The sequence below is a fragment of the Trachemys scripta genome, chromosome 4 (assembly GCF_013100865.1).
Source record: "Trachemys scripta elegans isolate TJP31775 chromosome 4, CAS_Tse_1.0, whole genome shotgun sequence".
Taxonomy (NCBI): domain Eukaryota; kingdom Metazoa; phylum Chordata; order Testudines; family Emydidae; genus Trachemys; species Trachemys scripta.
Genome location: NC_048301.1, coordinates 65,832,451 through 65,852,896, shown reverse-complemented (window position 1 = coordinate 65,852,896; position 20,446 = coordinate 65,832,451). Strand labels below are relative to the sequence as shown.

The 20,446-nt window shown below is 39.5% G+C and overlaps 1 protein-coding gene across 1 annotated transcript in view; it reads left to right on the top strand.

Annotated features, from left to right (window-relative positions):
- The window catches only part of PCNX1 (pecanex 1), a 138,196-nt gene that overhangs the window by 45,692 nt on the left and 72,058 nt on the right, over positions 1 to 20,446 (top strand). The window contains exons 7-8 of the mRNA XM_034767980.1: positions 5,014 to 5,146; positions 10,480 to 10,723. Coding sequence (XP_034623871.1) covers positions 5,014 to 5,146; positions 10,480 to 10,723 — 377 coding nt within the window. The remainder of the gene's footprint in view (positions 1 to 5,013; positions 5,147 to 10,479; positions 10,724 to 20,446) is intronic.

The following is a 20,446-nucleotide window of genomic DNA, read 5'->3' as shown; positions in this document are numbered from 1 at the left end:
GTCAGATGCGTTTCTACCAATGTCCCAGAGCACGTGCGCCGAAGGCGGCACGCGAGCCTATTTTCAGTGGCACTCACATTGCCCGGGTCCTGGCCACTGGTCCGGGGGGGCTCTGCATTTTAATTTAATCTTAAATGAAGCTTCTTAAATGTTTTAAAAACCTTATTTACTTTACATACAACAATAGTTTAGTTATATATTATAGACTTATAGAAAGAGACCTTCTAAAAACGTTAAAATGTATGACTGGCATGCAAAACCTTAAATTAGAGTGAACAAATGAAGACTCGGCACAGCACTTCTGAAAGGTTGCCGACTCCTATCCCAGAGGGTTGTTCCTTTCTGCTTTTCAAAAAGGGTGGCTGGTAGGGTGATCAAATCATACATTAATACATACTACATTATTATAACCATCAGTCATTATAACCTCTAATGCAAATATAAAATCCTACTCCTACAACCCCTCGCTCTCACCTGTTTTTTCCAGGATCTGGACAAAGGAGGCAGGCAGAGACTGTCTCATCCAGAAATCAGGGAGGGATGCTGCACATCCAACATCCAAAGGCTTCCATGAAAGACAGCCCCCCCCTTCCTCAGTCTCTCGCCCAATGCAGGCTCTGGGGTGCTCTGGGATAAGTTCTACTTAATCTTCCTCCCAACAGCTGGAAGTATGGGTTGGTGGGCTGAGGTTTTTGTTGGGCCTCCACAATAGCTGTTGTATTCATCTCTGAGCAGTAGCATACATATCTAGTTAGTATGGGTCTTGTAAACGTCATGTCCTGATTTTCATATCTTGGAAGTAGATAGTAAGTCTCAGATGGCTCATTAAAATAAATCGCTAAACAGAAGAAAGTTTAACTTTTTCAAACACACCTTAACATTGTAGAATTTCAACTCTTGAGAGCCAAAGGTTGTATTGTAAACAGAATTTTCCCAGATAGACATTTATGATCCTGCGGAGCCTTGCTTATGTAAACTGATTTACTTCAAAGATTGACTTTGACCCACTGAAACTGGGCTTTTTATGAAGTGAAGATGCAACTAATTAATGAGGTAGTTTTAAGACAATTACAATAATCCTGTTACACTCTGCTAATAATATAGAACTATTTGTTCCTGTAATATTAAAATTACATATAAACTCCACCTTATAACATACGTGAATTTAGATTGATTGATTGATTTTATGGTAGTGCCTTTCTTAGTCTAGAAATCTTCACAAAATAATTTCGTGAGGTGAGTCTTGTGAATGATGCTGTAGACAGTGGAACCAGTCCTGCACTCTTCAGTAAACACAAAATTCCTGCATCGTAGAATAGAATCAGTTTTACTGAGAGCAAGCGTTGGCCAAGACACAACAAAGGTTATCTACCTCTCAAATCTAAATGCTATTGGCTCTTGAAATTTACATGTGAGCACAGATGCTGGACCTCTCTCAAAGGTCTTAAGAGCCCAAGTTTTTGTATGGACCACAAGTTCACAATCCCCAGATGGTAGCACTGTACAAATGTGAGTTAATACTATTCAGTCTAGATAAACTGCCCTCATAAAAGAGGTTGTAAATAACATCAATTCTGCTCAAATACTGACTTACAAAATAATCTTCTGTTCAACACTAAAGGAATCTTAGGTTCTAAAATAAAGCTGTCATCATCATGGTTAAACAAATTCTAGAGTGGGATAGAAACTGGCTTAGGAACTTCATTTTCCATTACTATTGGTGAAACAAATGGCAAGCATTTTGCTTGAGATTTATCAGCCGCCATCCCCTTTCTTCAAGCATAGGGGAAGATACAGAAATACTAGCTTTATTTTAACTGTACTTAGTCTTACATCTTCATAATGATGCAGTGTTTTAAATCTTGTTCACTTTCAGAATGATGCTTTGCTTTTTTAAAAAACAACAAATTAAACTTGTTCAGCCCGATGTCTTAATGGTCTTGCTTAAGTTGTTTTAAACTGGAATACCATTTGTTCTGCGCTGCTAGTTTGTTACTTGTTTACATTAGACTGAGTTTCTTGGTTGCACCTTTGACATGTAGCTTCTTGAGAGGACAGACTTATATAATATTCACTAACTCAACTATTCAGTGGTCTGAATTTGACAGCAGGAGAGGTCCTTGCAGTTGAAAGCTTTTTTTTGTCCTGCAGTTAAAAGAAGTAATACATAATGGCTTTCATACAAGCCAATTGGGTGGCCTAATGGCAACTAAGTCCCAAAATGGTGTCTCTTGGTTCCAGAGGCTGAAATACATCTGAGGGCTACCCTTGTCACCCTTAGGGAAAGTCTTAAGATCATGAAAAACCCCAATAGGAGTTAGTCAGATTATCTAGAACATTGTACACACAAAAATTACATTAAAAGAACATCATTAAGGTTGCAAAGTTAAGCATGCATAAGCTAGTAAATGTCAGAATTATGGTTGCTTGGGCAACTTAATTAGTTCCCCCTGTGCATATGTAGTCTGATATAGTCCTTGATTACCTGATCAATATTTTTCCATAGGACCCCTGCTTCATTCAGTGTACAGTTAGAGCAACTATTTCACTATTTTGTTTTCTCCACATTGTTCATTGTGTGGTCCCAGGCACCTGTTTTGTCCTTCCTTTTCAAATCCTGCTCTACAGACAAAATTATTAACATTTTATTTTGAGATTTATCTGTGGCATTCATCACTATAATACTTGTGGAGCACTCAAAGACTAATGAATTTATTTTCAAAACCCCATTGTGATGTGAGTGGGGTGGTGTTATCCCTGTTTTACAGGCCTACAACCTGATTTTTGAGACTTATTTTAGCATTATATAGCACTTAATATGTTTAAGACAGAACTCCCATTGACTTCAGTTGCAGTGGTGAGTGCTCAGCACATTTTGTAAATCAGACCCCAGGATCGGAAGTCAGACAATCAAAACATGAGGAATACCACACAATTAGTGACCATCTGTGAAACGGTTGATATAAGTGACTGGAATAGAATCACGTAGGAACTGTGTGACACAGGCAGAAATAGAATTCAGTTCAATTCTCCAGGGTAGTTCTTCAGAGAATTCAATTCTTTTCCAGCAATCCCCTGCCTCATTCACTATATGCCTTCCAGGTTCTTCAAAAAGGGAAGCAGGGGTTCTATAGCCCACAGTCTCCTTTCAGTATACACCTCTGAATCATCCCCAGGGCAGGTCCATCCTATACATTGAATGGGAAGGGCGGGGTCTCTAGCATATGATCATGTAACTAAAGACTATATAAATGCATATGCACAAGGGGGCTGAATTAAGGTTTTATGTGGACTTAACTCTGCAATTTCCAAACTTTGAGTTCTTGACTTTTCAACATTGATGTTCTTTTAATGTAGATTTTTGTGTGTGTGTGTATCTTAACTTTTAAAAAAGCAAACTGAAAAAGCAAAAATGCCATGTGCCGTATTGCTACTCATATGGGTCATCAGCAGCGTTGGAGCCTTTTAGATGCACAGCACAGAGCTCTGCTGACCTAATGGCAGTAAATTATAGTAATAGTAGGTTGTCATCTCTATGTGGACCAGCATGAGAGTGGGATGGAGAGTGGCTTTCAAATATCTGCTGACAGCAGATGAATGGTGGGACTTGGGAATAATGGGTTCCATTCCAGACTTTAGAGAGGAGTGTTCTTTAGGGGGCTCACTTCCCGTCTACCCCCAAACATGACCCCTTTTGTCCCATCTCCTCCAACCTGTCGCTATTCCAGTCCTTTCTCTAGTCCGTCCCTGGCTCCTCACTGTAGTACTATTCTGCTCAACTAGCCAGTCCCAGTCTCCACTGCTCAGGCATCTTATTTCAGTCCACTCTCTGTGCTCAGTAAATCCTACCCTCATCCCTCCAGACTCCCAGTCCCAGTTCTCCTCTTGCGCCCCCAGCTTCTCATTAATGTCTCCCCATACCTCTTTCTTCCTATCTCACTGGTTCTCAGTTCGTCTCCTTGCCCCAACTAGTCCTCCTAGGTCCACCGATCCAGCTGTCATCTATTCTGCCTTCATATCAGGTAGCTTACTCCTTTAGAATGTCTGGACCCAGCAGGAGAGTCATTGAGAGCACAGAAGAGACAAGTGCCCTGTCCTCAGTTAAAGTGTCCAGACCTGGCCCCAGAATGGTCTACGGCAGCCCAGAACTGAAAAAGCAGGAAAAGTCATCCTCTGCCCTGGGCAGAAAAAGGCCCAGTACAGATGCAATTTTCTGGGAATTTAGCTGCTCAAATGTAAGATGATGCCACTGAGCATGTGTGAACTAACTTTTATTTCTAAGGTTTATACCTTGACCAAATATGGGCCAATTTTTCACAGAGATTGAAAAAGGTACCTCTCTGACACACAGGCTACCTTGCTGCCACTCCCTGCTTTTAAGGATGGAGATTAGAGCTTTTCAAGGAAAAGTACATTATCTTTGAATGTGGGAAAATGTAGTTTTCTCTAGCCTTGTTCTTGGAAACAGCTGAAGAATTCTGGCTGAAATTTTCTCAAAAATTCAGCCTGAGGCAAACACCCAGCATAGAAACCTTCAGACCAAATGATTCAAGTGTGGTGAAATTTATGTGCAAGTGAAAAGAGAGTCCTATAATGGGAAGTATCAAGCAACCTTAATAGGTAGTGGTACCAGCTCCACTTATAATTTATTCCTTATATTAGGGAGCTGGAGAAATTAATCCAGTTCCCTTCACAGTAAAATCTAAAGTCTTGAAGGAAATAGACAAAACTTTTTGGAATCCTGGCTATTTGGACATGGGGAAAGACAAATAGGGTGTATATTTAAAGGAAATATAAATCTAGCTATAATACATGTGCTTTTGTGATCCTATTTAAGGTAAAAGATGACAGTAGTAAATGACTTGAGTACAGTAAGTGAAAAGAATTGGTTTCTCTTGCTGCAAAATTCATTAACTGGGGTGTGGGGGGCGGGAGGGGGAAGGAGAGACTTCAGTTGCTGTGTATATAACTGGGGCTGGGTTCCTGTTTGACCTAAAGTCTGTCTTGATGCAGCAGCACAAGCCAGCGAGGAGACTGTCATGTTTCACCGTGAACGCAGCACATTTAGGCGTCAGGCAGTACGGCGCCGACACAATGCAGGGAGTAACCCCACCCCTCCCACATTGCTCATCGGATCGCCCCTCAGGTATGGTATCTAAATGTTCCACCATCTTTAGCATGCATGCAGCAGACTACATATTTCCCACACCCACTAGCATTTCCAAAAAGCACTTCCTTTCTCTCCTCACCTTTAACCCTTTTTGGGCTGTCTCTGCATGTCTTTGGACTAGCTGAATTTGTGCATGTGTACGTGGCACTTCTTTCCATCCCCCCCCCCATGACAAGGTTAGCCCATCTCTTAACGTGGCACATGTGGGTTTAGATCAACCACAAAACAAATGAATGGTAACAAACTGACTTATACTCAGTTTTTTCATTTTAATTTCGTGTCAGATCTTTAGATACTTAAATTTCAAAAATAAATAAGAAAATGTTAAATCGGCATCTCTTTTTTTCTCCCAAGGGGGAGAGAGGAGAATAGGAGTACTCACACTTCTCAGGAACTGTAGAGGGGAAGATAGCTGCACCATAAAATTAGCAGGATAATGTAAACAGCAAAACTGTCCTGCAAAAGTTCTAAATCTTAGAATGCAGCAAACCACTGCATAAAGAGCCAGCAATCAACCCTGTCAAAATAGAAGTCTTTGAAATAATTCGTAAACTAGCATAATCTTGTTTTTAATAAATCCCGTAATATTGCTTGATGCTAACTCTACTTATATCAAGTACCAAATGTATGTTAAAGTAATAGTCTATATCTCTGTATTCTTAAGGCCTGTCCTCAACCTTCTAAATTAACAGTTAATTGCTCCCAATATTATGAGCTGTCCAGCTTTAAATTTGAGTAGTACTCCTGTAATTTCTTTTACTGAAAGAATACAGGAACTGAGCAAACTAATGCCTTAAATCTTTAATGCTGTGTAAACCAAACAGTTCTTAAACAGGAGGCAAGGAATCATGGCTTCAGCATGACACTACTGAAGCAACTACTAGACAGAGTTTCTAAAATATCTTTGGAAATCGGGTTTGATGCTTCCAAGGTCTTGCTTTGAGACACTTGGCATCGATTTTTCTATTCTTTGGGGCAAAAGGAGAGAGACACTTAAGTAAAAATGTACACATCTTCTTTCCCACTTTGAAGATGACATTTTATTCTGAAGAAAATGTAAACCTAGTGTAAAACAGTTTACACTTTCCCACATTCCTGCCCAGTTTGGTCATCTCTTATTTCATTCTAAAAATAAGTTGCAGAATTTGACACCCTACTTGTTTCCATGCAGTGGCTCATCCTAGTTTAAAGGAGTGGCGGTGAAAGGAAGTTTCAAATCTGCTTTCTGTGTCTGAACCTTACTCAAGCGTCTCTTCCATTTTCTCCCGAATGTGGGCATTTCTCCATTGTTCCCACATCAAATATCAGTTTTTTCCCTCTTTCCTCCATATCAGAGTTGCATTGGTTTATTGCAGGTATATAGGCATGCGCCTCCTGAATTTTGGAAGCCACTTTTTAATGAAGATGCATAGGTCTGACCCTAGGCACTTGTAATCAGCTGCAGAGACAGTGCCAATGAGAGGGAGAAACTGCCCAAGAAACAGGAGCTCAAGAAGCTCAGAAGTGAGGTTAGACCAGAGTATAGTTAAGGAGTAATTCATGATAGCTTGGCTTCTGATACCCATCTAGCCAACTTCTATTATTCAAGATACAAGTTAGTGAGGTGCATTTTTATTGGCTATTATGGTACATAGCAATACTTAATTGAGTTGATTTTTTTAAAATAATCTTTACTAAATAGATGTTGATCTTTATTCTTATTGAACATAGATGATGAAAAACAATTTAAAAAAAGTGAATAACTTAACAGTGTGGGCTATAGCAACTCTCCATACTTTCTTGAGTCACCTCTGTGTGCTCTACATCATATTCACTTGCATTGTGTTCTCTGCTCTTCTAATGGAGGGTAGAGCAATTGTTTTGTCTGTAGGAGATCATGCAGATAAGTGTGAGCACTAATCATTGCACATCAGCCCAAGAATGGTAATGTCTGTGACTTATGTGGATCAGAGAGAGCAGAATAGGAAGCAAATGAGGAACTATCTCAGGTGTCCCTGCTGCTTAAAACTGGAGTTGGCAGCTGCCTCCTTCTCCCCACTAGTGTAGACACCAAGATTTCCATGACACGATTGCCTCTGACATACAGGTGGATCTTGTTGTGGGGACAATGAGAGCGCTGAACTTTAAGGACATAACTTCTTATTTAAAGACAAATATTCAAGAACGAGAGAACATAGAAAAATTCCGGCCAAGTAAATTATCTTCTTTATACATGTTGCCCATGCCCCGAATTGTTCCTGTGTAAATGAAAACCAGAACCCATTATCTCAGATCTCTGAACATCTACAAAAAAAACACATCACCAGAAATTAAGTATTTGAAATATATATGCAGAGCCAAATACTGGTAACAGACGCCTTACTAAAAGTATTATTTGTGATGCCGGCTGGGAGCCCAATATATTATAGTTTAAAATGTCTTAGCCTATTTTATATCTGACTGCCAGTCAACCAGTGTTACAAGTGACCTCATTCTTAGAGCAAGAGGGTCACTGGTTATTTGTCACAAATTTGTTTGAGATACAAACTGAAATGTATTTGGAAATTATTCATGTTAAATATTCTTCAGACTTCTACATAACTAGTAGAAATAAAAAGATGTTCCTTTTGTGTAACTTGGTGTTAATGGGAGTTGTATGTGCACTGAAGAGACCCGTGAAATAAGAAATAAAAACTTAATGTGTAAAAAAGAAATGCAGAGAAATATATGAATATAATCCATTATGAACTGATTTTAGTAATTTATTGGAAAAGTATTGATCACTCCAAATACATAGGCATTTTCTATCTCTGCTAATAGGAAGTAATTATCTAGTTCCTATATTGCTGCTCAACTATAGTGCTGCTCAACTCTATTGCTGCAAGTTTTAAACTTTAATAACAGTTAGGCATATTAACCTTTAGTTGCCCTGATACTGTTTTCTTTAATACTCTTGCCAATGAGACTTTTCTTTCCTAATCTCTTGACTGTGCCGTAATATTCGATGTCATAGAGACAGTCATTAGAAGACTTGTGCAATCCCATTTGAAGTTTCCAACATACATTTTTATAAGGATGTCTCAGTAGTGAAACATTCTATTAAAATAGACTAATCGCATTGTGTAACTAGACATTTGGCCAAGAAAAAGATTTTAAATTAAAATCTCCAGTAAACTCTGAAGGCAGGGTGATAAAATAGGTACGTAGACATCCGTTGCCCTATTTAAAAACAGACTACTTCCAAACTCCCTGATAAATACCAGCAGTGTGCTGGGCACTTCAGACATAACGCTGTACACTAACATTTCACTGTACATGACCATCTGTACTAATGTCAGACTTTAGATTTGACTTCTAAATTTACTTGTGTTTGAAATGGAATGGCTCCAGAAGCTTTTTGTATTCAGAATTGATCTTGTGGACTAGATAGAATAACGGTCCTTGTTGGCTATTCTATAAAACTGTTACTCAGTGTTTTGCTTTCTTATTGTCATAGGATTTGATAGCTAAAAGAAGTTAATAAGTACAATTTTTAACTTATAACTGTGTTTGAAGGAAAATCTATTCAGATAATTATAGGCTGTTTAGATTAGCCTTATTGCTCTTCTTGGTAATGCTCAACTGAGACAATGAAGCATTCTTGAAGGATGACGCATCTTTGAATCTTATTTCCCTAAGGGCTTCTGTTGCCATGTAGTTCTCTGAGAGCCTTGTCTACAGCAGCAAAACACTGAATTAAATAAGGTTGAAAAGCATTCAAACCCAAATATGTTAAAATATGGTATAGTGACTTGCAAGCTTGCTTTTCTCCATGTGCTGTGTGCATGTCTGCTTTATTTTGCATGTGCTTTTTAACACCCATTCTCAAAACATAATCTTGTGGTTTTTTCAATGATTTTCTAAGAAGGGAACTGAAAAGCAGAAGTTCTAGAATATATTCTGTTGCTGTAATCAGGTATAGTCCGCACATATACTTGTATATATACTTAGTTGTTGCCTTGTTAGTCAGCTGTAGAACAGCATATTCCTAAAAGGCATCAGAAACCACCTACACTTTGAACTGCTGACAGGAATGGACAATGATGTTCTGTGCATCACAGGGGAAACTTATTTTGCCCAACCAAACCATAAAATATACAACATATCAGGGTCCTCAAATAAGATAATTTCTTATTTGATCAAAGAGAGAACATTGTGTATATTACAGTTGTGCAACATGCAGTTTCTTACCTCACCAAATGAAGGAAGATTTAAAAACACAGTAGCCTAGTATGCGATCTGCTGGACACATTTTTAAATAGCATAATTTTTTGCTACCTTGTTTTAGAAGATTTTAGTCATGGCTTGGTATAACCACCTACAGTGTGTTACTCTTCCCATTTTTTGTCCTTTCAGGTCTGTTTCTGTTGAATAATAAGACTTTATATCAAAAAGTTAGTTTTGAAGTGGAAGTAGGTTGTAAGAGGAAAATAGTATTTTTAAAACTGGAAGGGAAATAGGCTGTAAACGCCTCTTGACCCTAGGTGGAAGTATTAGAAAGGTTATTTCTTGGTACGTGTATATCTTTGGGCTTAAAAGAATCTCTGTTCTTGATACCAAAATTGGGTGCTAATAGTTCTAATGGAAAGTTGGCACAATAATCAGTTTAAAAATAATCCAAACTAATAACATTAGAAATCTAGTTTTACAGTTTTATTTTACAAAGGTTTTGTACTCTATTCAGCTTGAACAGGTAAGCCAAATAAAGCAATATATCCAGAGTTTATGTAACTACAGTACAGTTACTTGTAAGGTCTACTCCAGAGTTTGACTAGCAACTTGACCTGAAGGTGTAGAGAACAGAGTGTAGCTGGACAGCCAGCAGGCAAGCAAATGCTCCTATGGGTCCCTGACAAAAGCAGATATTCAGCAGTTCAGCAGCTCTTGCTTTGAGAAGCTTCAGAGGCACATAACTATTAAAAAGATGGTGTCTCTGATAGTTAAGTATTTTTTTTTAAAGGTAAAGTAATATCTTACACAACTTTGCCATTTCACATGCACATGTCCCTAGAATAGCATTATGTGGGGCTTAAGGACAAATTAAAAAGCAGTAAGAATAAACAATTTTTAAATGGTGTGTAGTAAAGGATTTGGAATATATTTACTTAGCTAACTTCTAAATACTCTGCTCTACAGTACTCCTGAGTTGTGATAGCCTATTTAGTAGGCCTAATGGCTTTCCTATGGTATGCTTTATTTTAACTGTCTTTTTTTTAATAGTTTTGTTTCATCACTTCTAGCTATTTTTTATTATTCCCTGTAATGTTTCCCCAATCCATGTTTTTTTGTAGCCTTCAAGATGGTCAGCAAGACCAGCAATCCACAACACAGGTCAAAGTCCAGTCCCGCCCCCCTTCCCAGGCAGCTGTGCTCAGCGCTAGCGCCTCCTTGCTGGTGAGAAATGGGAGTGTCCACTTAGAAGCATCACATGACAATGCATCTGCTGTAGGCGGTAGCAGTTTGCACGATGAACTTGGTATGCAGGCCTTATGTAACCTTGGTGACATGGAAGTTTTAATGCCGCAGATTTATGGGTAATAATGCACTGAAATTAATTTAAACAGAGATCTTCATTTCAGAAATGTATGGGTGCATTTCTTAGAGGGAAATATTACTTCTGGTCAGTTCCCCACTCCTTCATAATTATTCCTTCCCCCCTCCCCATTTCCTTTAGCAAGTACATTATAAAAACACCCTTAAAAGAGGCATAGATTTAAGGGATGCTGTATGTGCTTTCATGACGTGAACAGCACAATAGATCCAGTATTTACACTCATTAGAAGCTGCTGAATTTAGTTTTCTTGGTCTCTATTGACTCGATTTCATTTTGGTCACAGAGTTTAGCAGGGATTGAAGTCTATATTTTTCTGGTTCAGGATGAGTGTTTAAAAATGTACTGAAAGCATCTTTTTATGGTCTCCGAAGAATTCCTGCTCCTAGTGGGCCATGATATATTGGACCTTCAAATGTGTGTGGAGGGGTTAGGGTGAGGGGGGTGAGAAATCATAGGAAGTTGAATACAGACAATGTCAGTTATTGCAAGTTACAATTGTAAGAAGTCAGCAGCTTAATTCAGATTAACACATTTTATTGTTTGTATTTTTGAGATTGTCTCCTAATAAAAATTTAAGTTACATGAATGTTATGCTGCTGCCGTTATAAGCATTTAGTTATCACGATTAGGAAGATATCTTCTGTATGTAACTTTACTGGTCAGTTTGAAAAAATTTCCACACTTTCCCCCTTTAAGTCAGTCTTCTCTAATTCACTGGGCCATTTTAGTGCCTCTTAATATATAGAGTGTACTTTTAAATCAAGAGGTCTTAAAGCACTTTGCAAATGCTAATTAAACCTCTTAGCCACTTCTGTAAGGTCAGTAAAATCATTACAGATGGGGAAGCTGAGATACAGTAATGTTAAGTGACTTGCCCAAGGTGATACAATAATCTCATTAGAGTTGGAAATGGACTAAGGCAGTGGTTCTCAAACTTATTTCATTGGGACCCCCTTCTTTGTGTTTGTAGTCATTTACAACCCCCTACAAGTACATGTAGTGCCACCCAGATCTGAAGGCAGAGCACCAGTCTGAAGGCAGCACCACACCAGCAGCAGAAAAGTAAGGGTGGCAATGTGAAAAGTGATATTCGTCAATATCACTTTTCACAGCTGACTTAGCGCCCCATTGCCATCCTTACTACTGTGCTGTGGCTGCTGCTACCCCAGTCTGACAGCTGGAGCCCCACCACCGCCAGGTGAGGGATTGGGAGGGTGGGGGAAGGGAGCCCAAGCCTGGGCTGCCTCCCAGTGAGGAATTGAGGGAGGGGGAAAAGAGCCCATGCACAGTGGTGGGCTCTAGCTGTCCCCTTTATCCCCACCTCCTGGGTGTACACAGCCCTTCTGCATGAGCTCCAGCCACCTGGGGCTGACAGCCAGAGCTCTTTATATATAAAAAAAAAAAAAAAAGTCACCCAGCTCACACCTCCTTTGGGAGGCCTGCCTTATAGTTTGAGAACCGCTGGACTAAGGTGATCTCAAGGGGTCCTTTCTCTAAACAACAAACCTTGGTTCCTAACTTCAACATGTAAACAACTGCTAATGATTTGGGGGTCAACACAGGACTTCTAGATTCTTGGGCAAAAAACACAGCAAAGATATTAAAATAGGGCACCTGTAACGATAACTTTTATCAATGACTGCTAATTTTTTTAAGGATCTACCGATCATAGTTTGAGTGCAGTTCTGTAAAATCATGATGTTCATAAATTAACAGCTAGTCTGTTTTAGACCTCACCAATAATCCCTCATTAGGAGATAAATGTGCAACATCTTATTCTTCACAGTGCAGATGAGAGAATTAGAGTTGCTTTGTGTAGTGCACATTTTAAGTACAGTTTTAGCATAGAACTTACCACTCAAAAGTATCTTCTGGTTCCATTGTGTTCAAATTTTAAAGCATAAGTTTGCATTTCATGATATTGTGCTTTATAACTGCAGAAATGTGAATCATACCCTTTCAAATCACTGACTTTTTTTTGTTCTACTAGCTGTTCCATTCCTGCAGAGACAGGTTTCTTGGTGGTTGACTCACTGAGTATCTGAATGATTTGATACTTCTAGCTGCGTTGAATGTCTCCTCATCCATTCTTCTTTTGGTCACAAATCGCTGGTCTGCTTCTTAGTTGCTAATCTCTCCAGATCCCTTATCACACATCCTTCTTGTGGCATCTGTGCCAATGATGTCTGAATTTGGTTGACTAGACGTCTTCATTTTTCTTGAATGCTGTGTAGAGTTGAAATTTGCACTTCCAGACCAGGTATCTTCTCCTCCGGTATGTCCACAAACTTGAACTTCATGGAACCAGGCATCTTATTTCCTTCAGCAGAAATAAAATCATAACACATCCAGGGCAGGGCATAGCAATTGTTCCCTCATCACCTGTATTCACAACCTGGTGCAGCCATACCTAAATGGAAGGAACCGCACTTCCTCCTTAACTCCCCTGTCTAAAAGAGCTCCCCAGCCTGAGTGCCACACTATTCAGAAAATCTGTTCTTGCAACCTGGGAGGCTTTTATATATGAAATATAAGGAGCTAATTAATACTACTGTATTTCCAACTGGCAGCGTAGTTTGAGGACGGTCTTTTGGTAGAATTTCTTTAGTTAAATAAGTCCTATGTTCTCAGTTCTGTATTCTCTCCCCTGAGTTATATGTTGGTAGCCACATCCAAGTACATTGTAATAGACTTTATTTTGATCAAATCTTAATCACACCATCCTTTTTAGCAATCTAAATAAATACCTTGTTAATGCCCTGGCATGTTGATATTGAGGGTTATAAGACTAGAACCAGAAACTCTTCAATTAAAATGCCCAACTCTGATACTGATTTCCTCCTAGTATTGGTCAGTCTTCATCTCGTGCTAAGTTTTCTGTCTCTAAAATCAGAGCTTGAAAAGTCTGCTTGCACGTGTCACATAGGAAGTTTTCCTAAGTGAGTGCCATCAACTTATGCAGGATTTAAGCTTTCATGTTTAAAAATAAATAAATTAAATCTGGCCTTTGCACTTGCAAAGAGAACCTTCCGAACTTGAACAGTGTGTAGAAATGCTGTGCTGTCTTAAGTTTGTAAACAGACTCTGCTATTACTATTATTAAGTTTTTCCAAGTTATGACAGTGTGAAAACTAATCTGATTCTTATCAGCTTTCACTGCTACTAAGCAGAACCCCCAGGTAATAAAATCAGTTTTACCTGTTGGTGTTTGGGAAGTCACTGAAGCTATCCTCACAGGAAAAGTACTCAAAAATAGAGGATGGGGAAAAGAGATACAGTAACAGATACTTCCCGCTTGACAGCAACCAGAAAGTTGAGGGAAAGGAGTAGTAGTAAAGGACACCTCTACTGTAGCAGGGACAGGTCACGGGCAATAAACAAAAATTCACAGAAGCCCGTGACCTGTTCCTGACTTTTACTAAAAAATAACTGACAAAATGTGGCTAAGCCTGAGCCCTACTGTGGGAGGGTAAAGAAGGGGGGAGGGGTCCAGTGCCCGCCGGCATGGTGGCTAGAGCACAGGTGTCTGCCCGGGAATGGTGGCTTGGAGCTGCGGGGGTCTCCTGACAGCTGACAGCTGACAGCTCCAGCTTCGCTGTCCTGGGGCTGACACAGAAAATGTCACGGAGGTTACAGAAGTCTAGGATTCTGTGACCTCAGTGATATAATCTTAGCCTTAATCATAGGACTGGAAGGGATCTCCAGAGGTCATCTAGTCTAGTCCCCTGCACTCATGGCAGGACTAAATATTATCTAGACCAGCCCTGACAGGTGTTTGTCTAACCTGCTCTTAAAAATCTCTAATGATGGAGACTCCACAACCTCCCTAGGCAATTTATTCCAGTGTTTAACCACCCTGACTGGAAGTTTTTTCCTTATATCCAACCTAAACTGCCCTTGCTGCAATTTAAGACTATTGCTTCTTGTTCTATTCTCAGAATTTAAGGAGAACAATTTTTCTCCCTCCGTCTTATAACTACCTTTTATATATTGACAATTGTTATCATGTCCCCACCTCAGTCTTCTCTTCTCCAGACTAAACAAACCCAATTTTTTCAGTCTTCCCTCATAGGTCATGTTTTCTAGACTTTTAATTATTTTTTGTTGCTCTTCTCTGGACTTTCTCTAATTTGTCTACATCTTTCCTGAAATGTGGCACCCAGAATTGGACACAATACTCCAGTTGAGGCTTAATCAGCACGGAGTAGAGCGGAAGAATTACTTCTCATGTCTTGCTTACAACACTCCAACTAATACATCCCAAAATTATGATTGCTTTTTTGCAACAGTGTTACACTGTTGACTAATGCAGCCACACTTTTTTAGCTGCCAGTGGGGTGATGGCCAGTGAAGCACTTCAAATGTACAAGACATTTCCAAGCTGAATGCAACACACCAGATGACGTGTTTGAGCAAGGTCCAGGCATAGCACTTTGGTGAGAATCCCAGCATTTTTTCCTTTCCTAGTAGCTGGAGGCACAAGTGTGGCTCCTCAACTGGGCATTGCACTTGATGGATAGATGGATGGTGGAGAGCTGTATCTTCAGTACTTCCATGTGGCCAGTTAGCTTTAGTACTAGTTGTAGATGCAGCCTTCGCGTTATTAGATGTCTAGTAAAACCTCAATGTCTGATGCTATGGGAGTTTGGGGACTTGTATAGATTATACTGTTACTTCAGGAAGAAAGTATCAAAGATCTTGTGGGGGAGGGAGAAGGGAAGGGAGCAAAATATAGCGTAGACAGTAGAAGATAGTGTGTGGAAGGAAAAGCAAAATGTTCTGAAAACAGACTGTCCTGATATACTGTACACAGCTTTTAGTTTGGTGTGAGCCCATGAAAGTGAAAAAATACATTTCAGCATGTTGGTTTTGGGAGCATGGCCTAGCAGCAGAGATACTTTTCACTGTGGTTAGTAAGTTAAGTCCGAGGATAAGTAGGTGTCAGGTAAATTTTGTGAAGTCCTTTGTCACAAAGGGTTGTGGATGTTAATGTTTGTGAGGCAGTTTAAAAATGAAGAGTGCTAACTTACTTGAACAAGTGCTTGATTTCTAGACCTAGGATGAGATGCCTGTAAACCAGAGGTGGGCAAACTATGAATATGGCCCAGGGGACTGTCCTGCCCAGCCCTTGAGCTCCTGGTTGGGGAGGCTTGCCCCCGGCCCCTCTCCTGCTGTTCCCCCTCCCCCACAGCTACGCCGCTGCGCGGGCAGTGCTTTGGGCGGCGGAGCGGTGCGCTCCTGCCGAGCAGCGCGGGAGCGTGTCTCGCTCCGGCTGGGCAGTGTGGCTGCCAGACATACTGCTCTTAGTGGCATGGTAAGGGGGTCGGGGGGTTGGATAAGGGGCGGGGGATCCCAGGGGAGCAGTCAGGGGACAAGGAGCAGGGGGCAGTTGGATGGGCAGAGGTTCTGGGGGGGGCGGTCAGGGGACGGGGAATGGGGGGGGGTTGGATAAGTGTGGGAGTCCCGGGGGGCCTGCCCACCACTGCTGTAAACCATTCTTATGAACTTCAGACAGCTGTATCCTTCGTTTTAAAAAGTGTAATATGGTTGATCTTGTGGTAATAGAACAGATCTAGGGGTTTGGAGCCCTAGGTTTTATTCTAAGCTGTGTCACAGACTTCTGTGACCTTGGGCAAATCACTTCACCCCTTTTTCCTTATCTGTAAAGTGGGGATGATGATTACTTCTCAGGTTTATTGCAGGGTTTTAATTGATGTTTTACAAAATTTTGAGATCCTTGGAAAAGTCCAATAGAAGATCACAATTTACAATACTGTCTCTCAGCATTACCTCAGTCACTTGCCAGTATAAATGCTTGAATTTGAATCCGTTCTCAAACGTATGTGCACAATAATAAAACAAATGAATGGGTATAGGTAGGGAAACTTTTAAAGGCACAAGTAGCAGGCGCTTAGTTTTCATTTGTACCTTTGGGAAATCTCCCGTTTGGTAGTTTGTCAGATTGCTCTCGATTGTTGGGCTACTATTTTCACAAACCCTTACCTTATATTAAAAAAAAAACAAAACAAAAAAAAACCACACTTTAGAGTTCCAAAAACATAATTATATGGACTTTACCCCAAAGCTGATGAGCTGAGGTCAGTTAAATTTCCTTTCCTTTTAAGATGCAATTTTGCACAGCGATGAATGTCCTCAACTTCTGTTGATTTGAGTGGGTTTGTCTTGACTAGGATTTAAAGCTACGATGTTACCTAATACTGTCTAACATGTTCTAATTCATTCTAACGTTAATGTAGCCCAAACTGCTTCATTAAGGCTTTCAGCATCTTGCAGAACTAGACCCTAAGAGGCTAGACAAAGGTAAACTGATCTTTAGCCAATAGGAAACGTGAAGTGAGTTCTGGAAGTAATTTGTCAGGAGAATACTTCAGAACACTTAGATTCTAAGCATGTTTTATGCAAGTTAAGTATTTCTGGCTTCAGCCATCTGAGCTGCTGATTCTGCCTTTCTTGGACCTCGTAGCTGCTGAAGGCCGGCTCAGACAGGGTCCCATGGATCTCTACATGGATCTCATTCTAGAGCCACCACTCCTCTGTCCTTGGGCACAGAGTATTCTCTGATCCTTTTCGCAAATACCCACAATCATCTTTTCTTCTTGCCATCTCATTTCAAGACTGTAATCTGTACTTCAGTGCTTGAGTACCACTGTGTTGGTTATATGCAAATATCCCACAGCTTCTCTAAATAGGTTGACATAACTGTTAATACTCTAGAAGTTATTTTTAATTTGAACACATTTATAAGCAGAGTTTTTTTTAGAATTCACAGCTCTTCCTTTGCATAAAAAGTTACTAATATTTCTATCAAATAGTAACTAAGGCGTTGTGTGGGCAGATGCCATCTAGTGGCCAACCATATTTCTGCACCTGCACAGCTGAAATTTGTTGTTTAAATTAAATTAATGGAGATATCCCATCTCCTAGAACTGGAAGGGACCTTGAAAGATCATCAAGTCCAGCCCCCTGCCTTCACTAGCAGGACCAAGTACTGATTTTGCCCCAGATCCCCAAGTGGCCCCCTCAAGGATTGAACTCTCAACCCTGGGTTTAGCAGGCCAGTGCTGAAACCACTGAGCTATCTGTCTCCTTTCTAAAATCACAATTGTTAAAACAATTATAACTTGATAAAAAGATATGAGAATCTGAATATTTAAAACTGAAGCAGTTTTTTATTTACTATCTCTTTATTCACAGGAGTAAGCAATATCACTTCTGCTTTGGCTCCGAAAATTTCAACATGATAAATGATTGTTCTGAAATTGTACAGACGTTTTATACTCAAACTAAAAGTTAAAAGTAACATGAGATTTTAAAAAATCTTAACTTTTATTTTCAAAGACTGCTTGGTAAGAGGATAGAGGGGGATAGATTCTTACTAGATAAACATTCAATATCTATTTATAGTCTTCCATAATTAAAAATACAGAATTAGATACGTGTCCATTGGCATCTTTTGACTAGAACTTGGGGGAGGAACTTTGTGACTACTTCCTCATCTGGTCGTTTCTACGCTGCGTTGTAAGGATCTCACACATGAGCTGAAAGTCTGTCTACAAGTTTCCATGATGCCCTAGTCCTTGGTTTTCTGAGCATATATCTAGTCAAATACTATTTTAGCAATTCATGAAGACTGCAGTTGATAAAATCATTTTAATCAGACTGAAACGCTGGAGTTTAATAATAGACTCTCTAAGGACACCCAAAACTTAATTTGCCTCCCCAAAAAACAATCTTTTATTAGTCTTTCCTGCTTTGGGTGACTTAATATGTTAATAGAACATCACTTTCTTTCCTTTTAGAAAAAGACAACTATGTTTTATCAAGAAGATGCCAAAATTTGAATCTTAGAGCCATATTTTTCACATAAGTGAGCTAACTCTCACTAGGAAGGGTATCCATTTTTAGCAAAAGTGTGAAGCATGGCAAATATCTTGGTAAAGGTGCATCCATTCAAATGGAAATGAGAAATCTTACATTTTGAGTGTTTTGTCGTTTGCTGCAATTATTTGTCATATTTCTACTTACAGGGAATATTTTATTCCACGATGGGCTTTAAGTGATTAAAATATTCTACATTTGTAGATCTGGATTTTGATAGATTCAAAGAGGTGTTGGGGTGAAAAAAGTGTGTTAGAACCTCCGCAGCTGCAAACTTTTCTGAGACAATGTTGATGTAATAGTATAATCTTTTAAGACAACAAACTTACTTTGATGTCCAAAGTAGACTAGTTCTTAATTGCACATAAATTTTATTGAACTAAATTATCTAAATCCAACAGATTGAGAGGATATTTATGGTGAATACTCAATTCTGATTGTAATAACTGGATTGCCTCTGTTGACTCCCATAACAGGCTGTTAGCTCAGTTGTTCAAGAGCTTCAAGAATTGGGAATATCCCTAGCTGATTTATCTGTTTATTTTAAAGATAATTTGTTCATGTGTTGAAATGTGATTTGTTTTTTTTTATCAGTCATAAATAATAATGTCCTGGCCAGAATATGAAGCGTGTAATCTGATGTTGAAGTTCACTTCAACTACTAAAATCTTTCTACTGATGTAATTGTGAAACTTAATTATATAAATGGGATAAATCGGTGGTGGTAAAGCAGATGTATGGGGCATTAGTTAAAATTAAATTTTACTTCAGTAACACGTTTGTTTTGGCAAACCATGGACACTTAACTGGAGAGCCTAACTGAGGTCTTAAACTTACAAAGACATTGATATTTGAAATATTAATTCAAATATCTATAGTGTCCACTGACTACTATAATCCATAGCAAATATAATTAGATATAGTGGACAAACTTTCCTGTAGCCAAGTTTAGTGCACATATGCAACTTATAACATGTATAAATGTCTTGCCGAAACAACCTTTTCCCTTTTGGTCTAATTTAGAAGTGGCCAGATTGCTCCAAGTTTCCTTTTCCCTTACTCTTTTATAACTACTACTGTTACAACTAGCACTTAAAGTCTCTAACTCAGTGGGAAGTTTTTTTTATGCAGATATTTTCCGCTTACTTTGTGCATTTAAAAGCACTTTGCATCAGTTACACTGTTTTTGTTGGCTGTCAGTTGTGTTTCCTATCTCCTCACCACCTTATACTTCTCTAGGGGGAGCTCAGATGTACCTGCCTCCAAGACTCTACAAGAATTTGGGTTATAGAAGCTTATGAGCAGTCAGGTGCATGTACAGAAAGGAGGAAGGAGAGGGTTTTATCATGTTAGGTGTTGCTCTTGGGACTGCACACTAGAGCAGAAAAATATTTTTCTTATAAAATTAAAAAATGCAGGACATACAAGCTAAAGTTTACAGTGTTGATTTTGATTTAATAGCTCTAAAACTATCTACATGAGACTGCCAGAGATATTTATTCTAGACGAGATGGAGCTGATAGCAGAACATTTTCAATTAAAAGACTTTAGAATTCATTTTCTAATCTTTAGGCTGAAATATCCTGAATCTGGACTTTAGGTAGGGTTACCATACATCCTCTTTTTCCCGGACATGTCCGGCTTTTCGGCAGTCAAACCCCTGTCCGGGGGGAATTGCCAAAAAGCCGAACATGTTTGGGAAAATGGCGGCTCTGCTCCTCCCCGACTCTTCAGCTCTGTTTAAGAGCCGGGCTGCCCGAGAGCTACCGGCTTCGGGCAGCCCCCGTGCCTCCAGACCCTGCGCC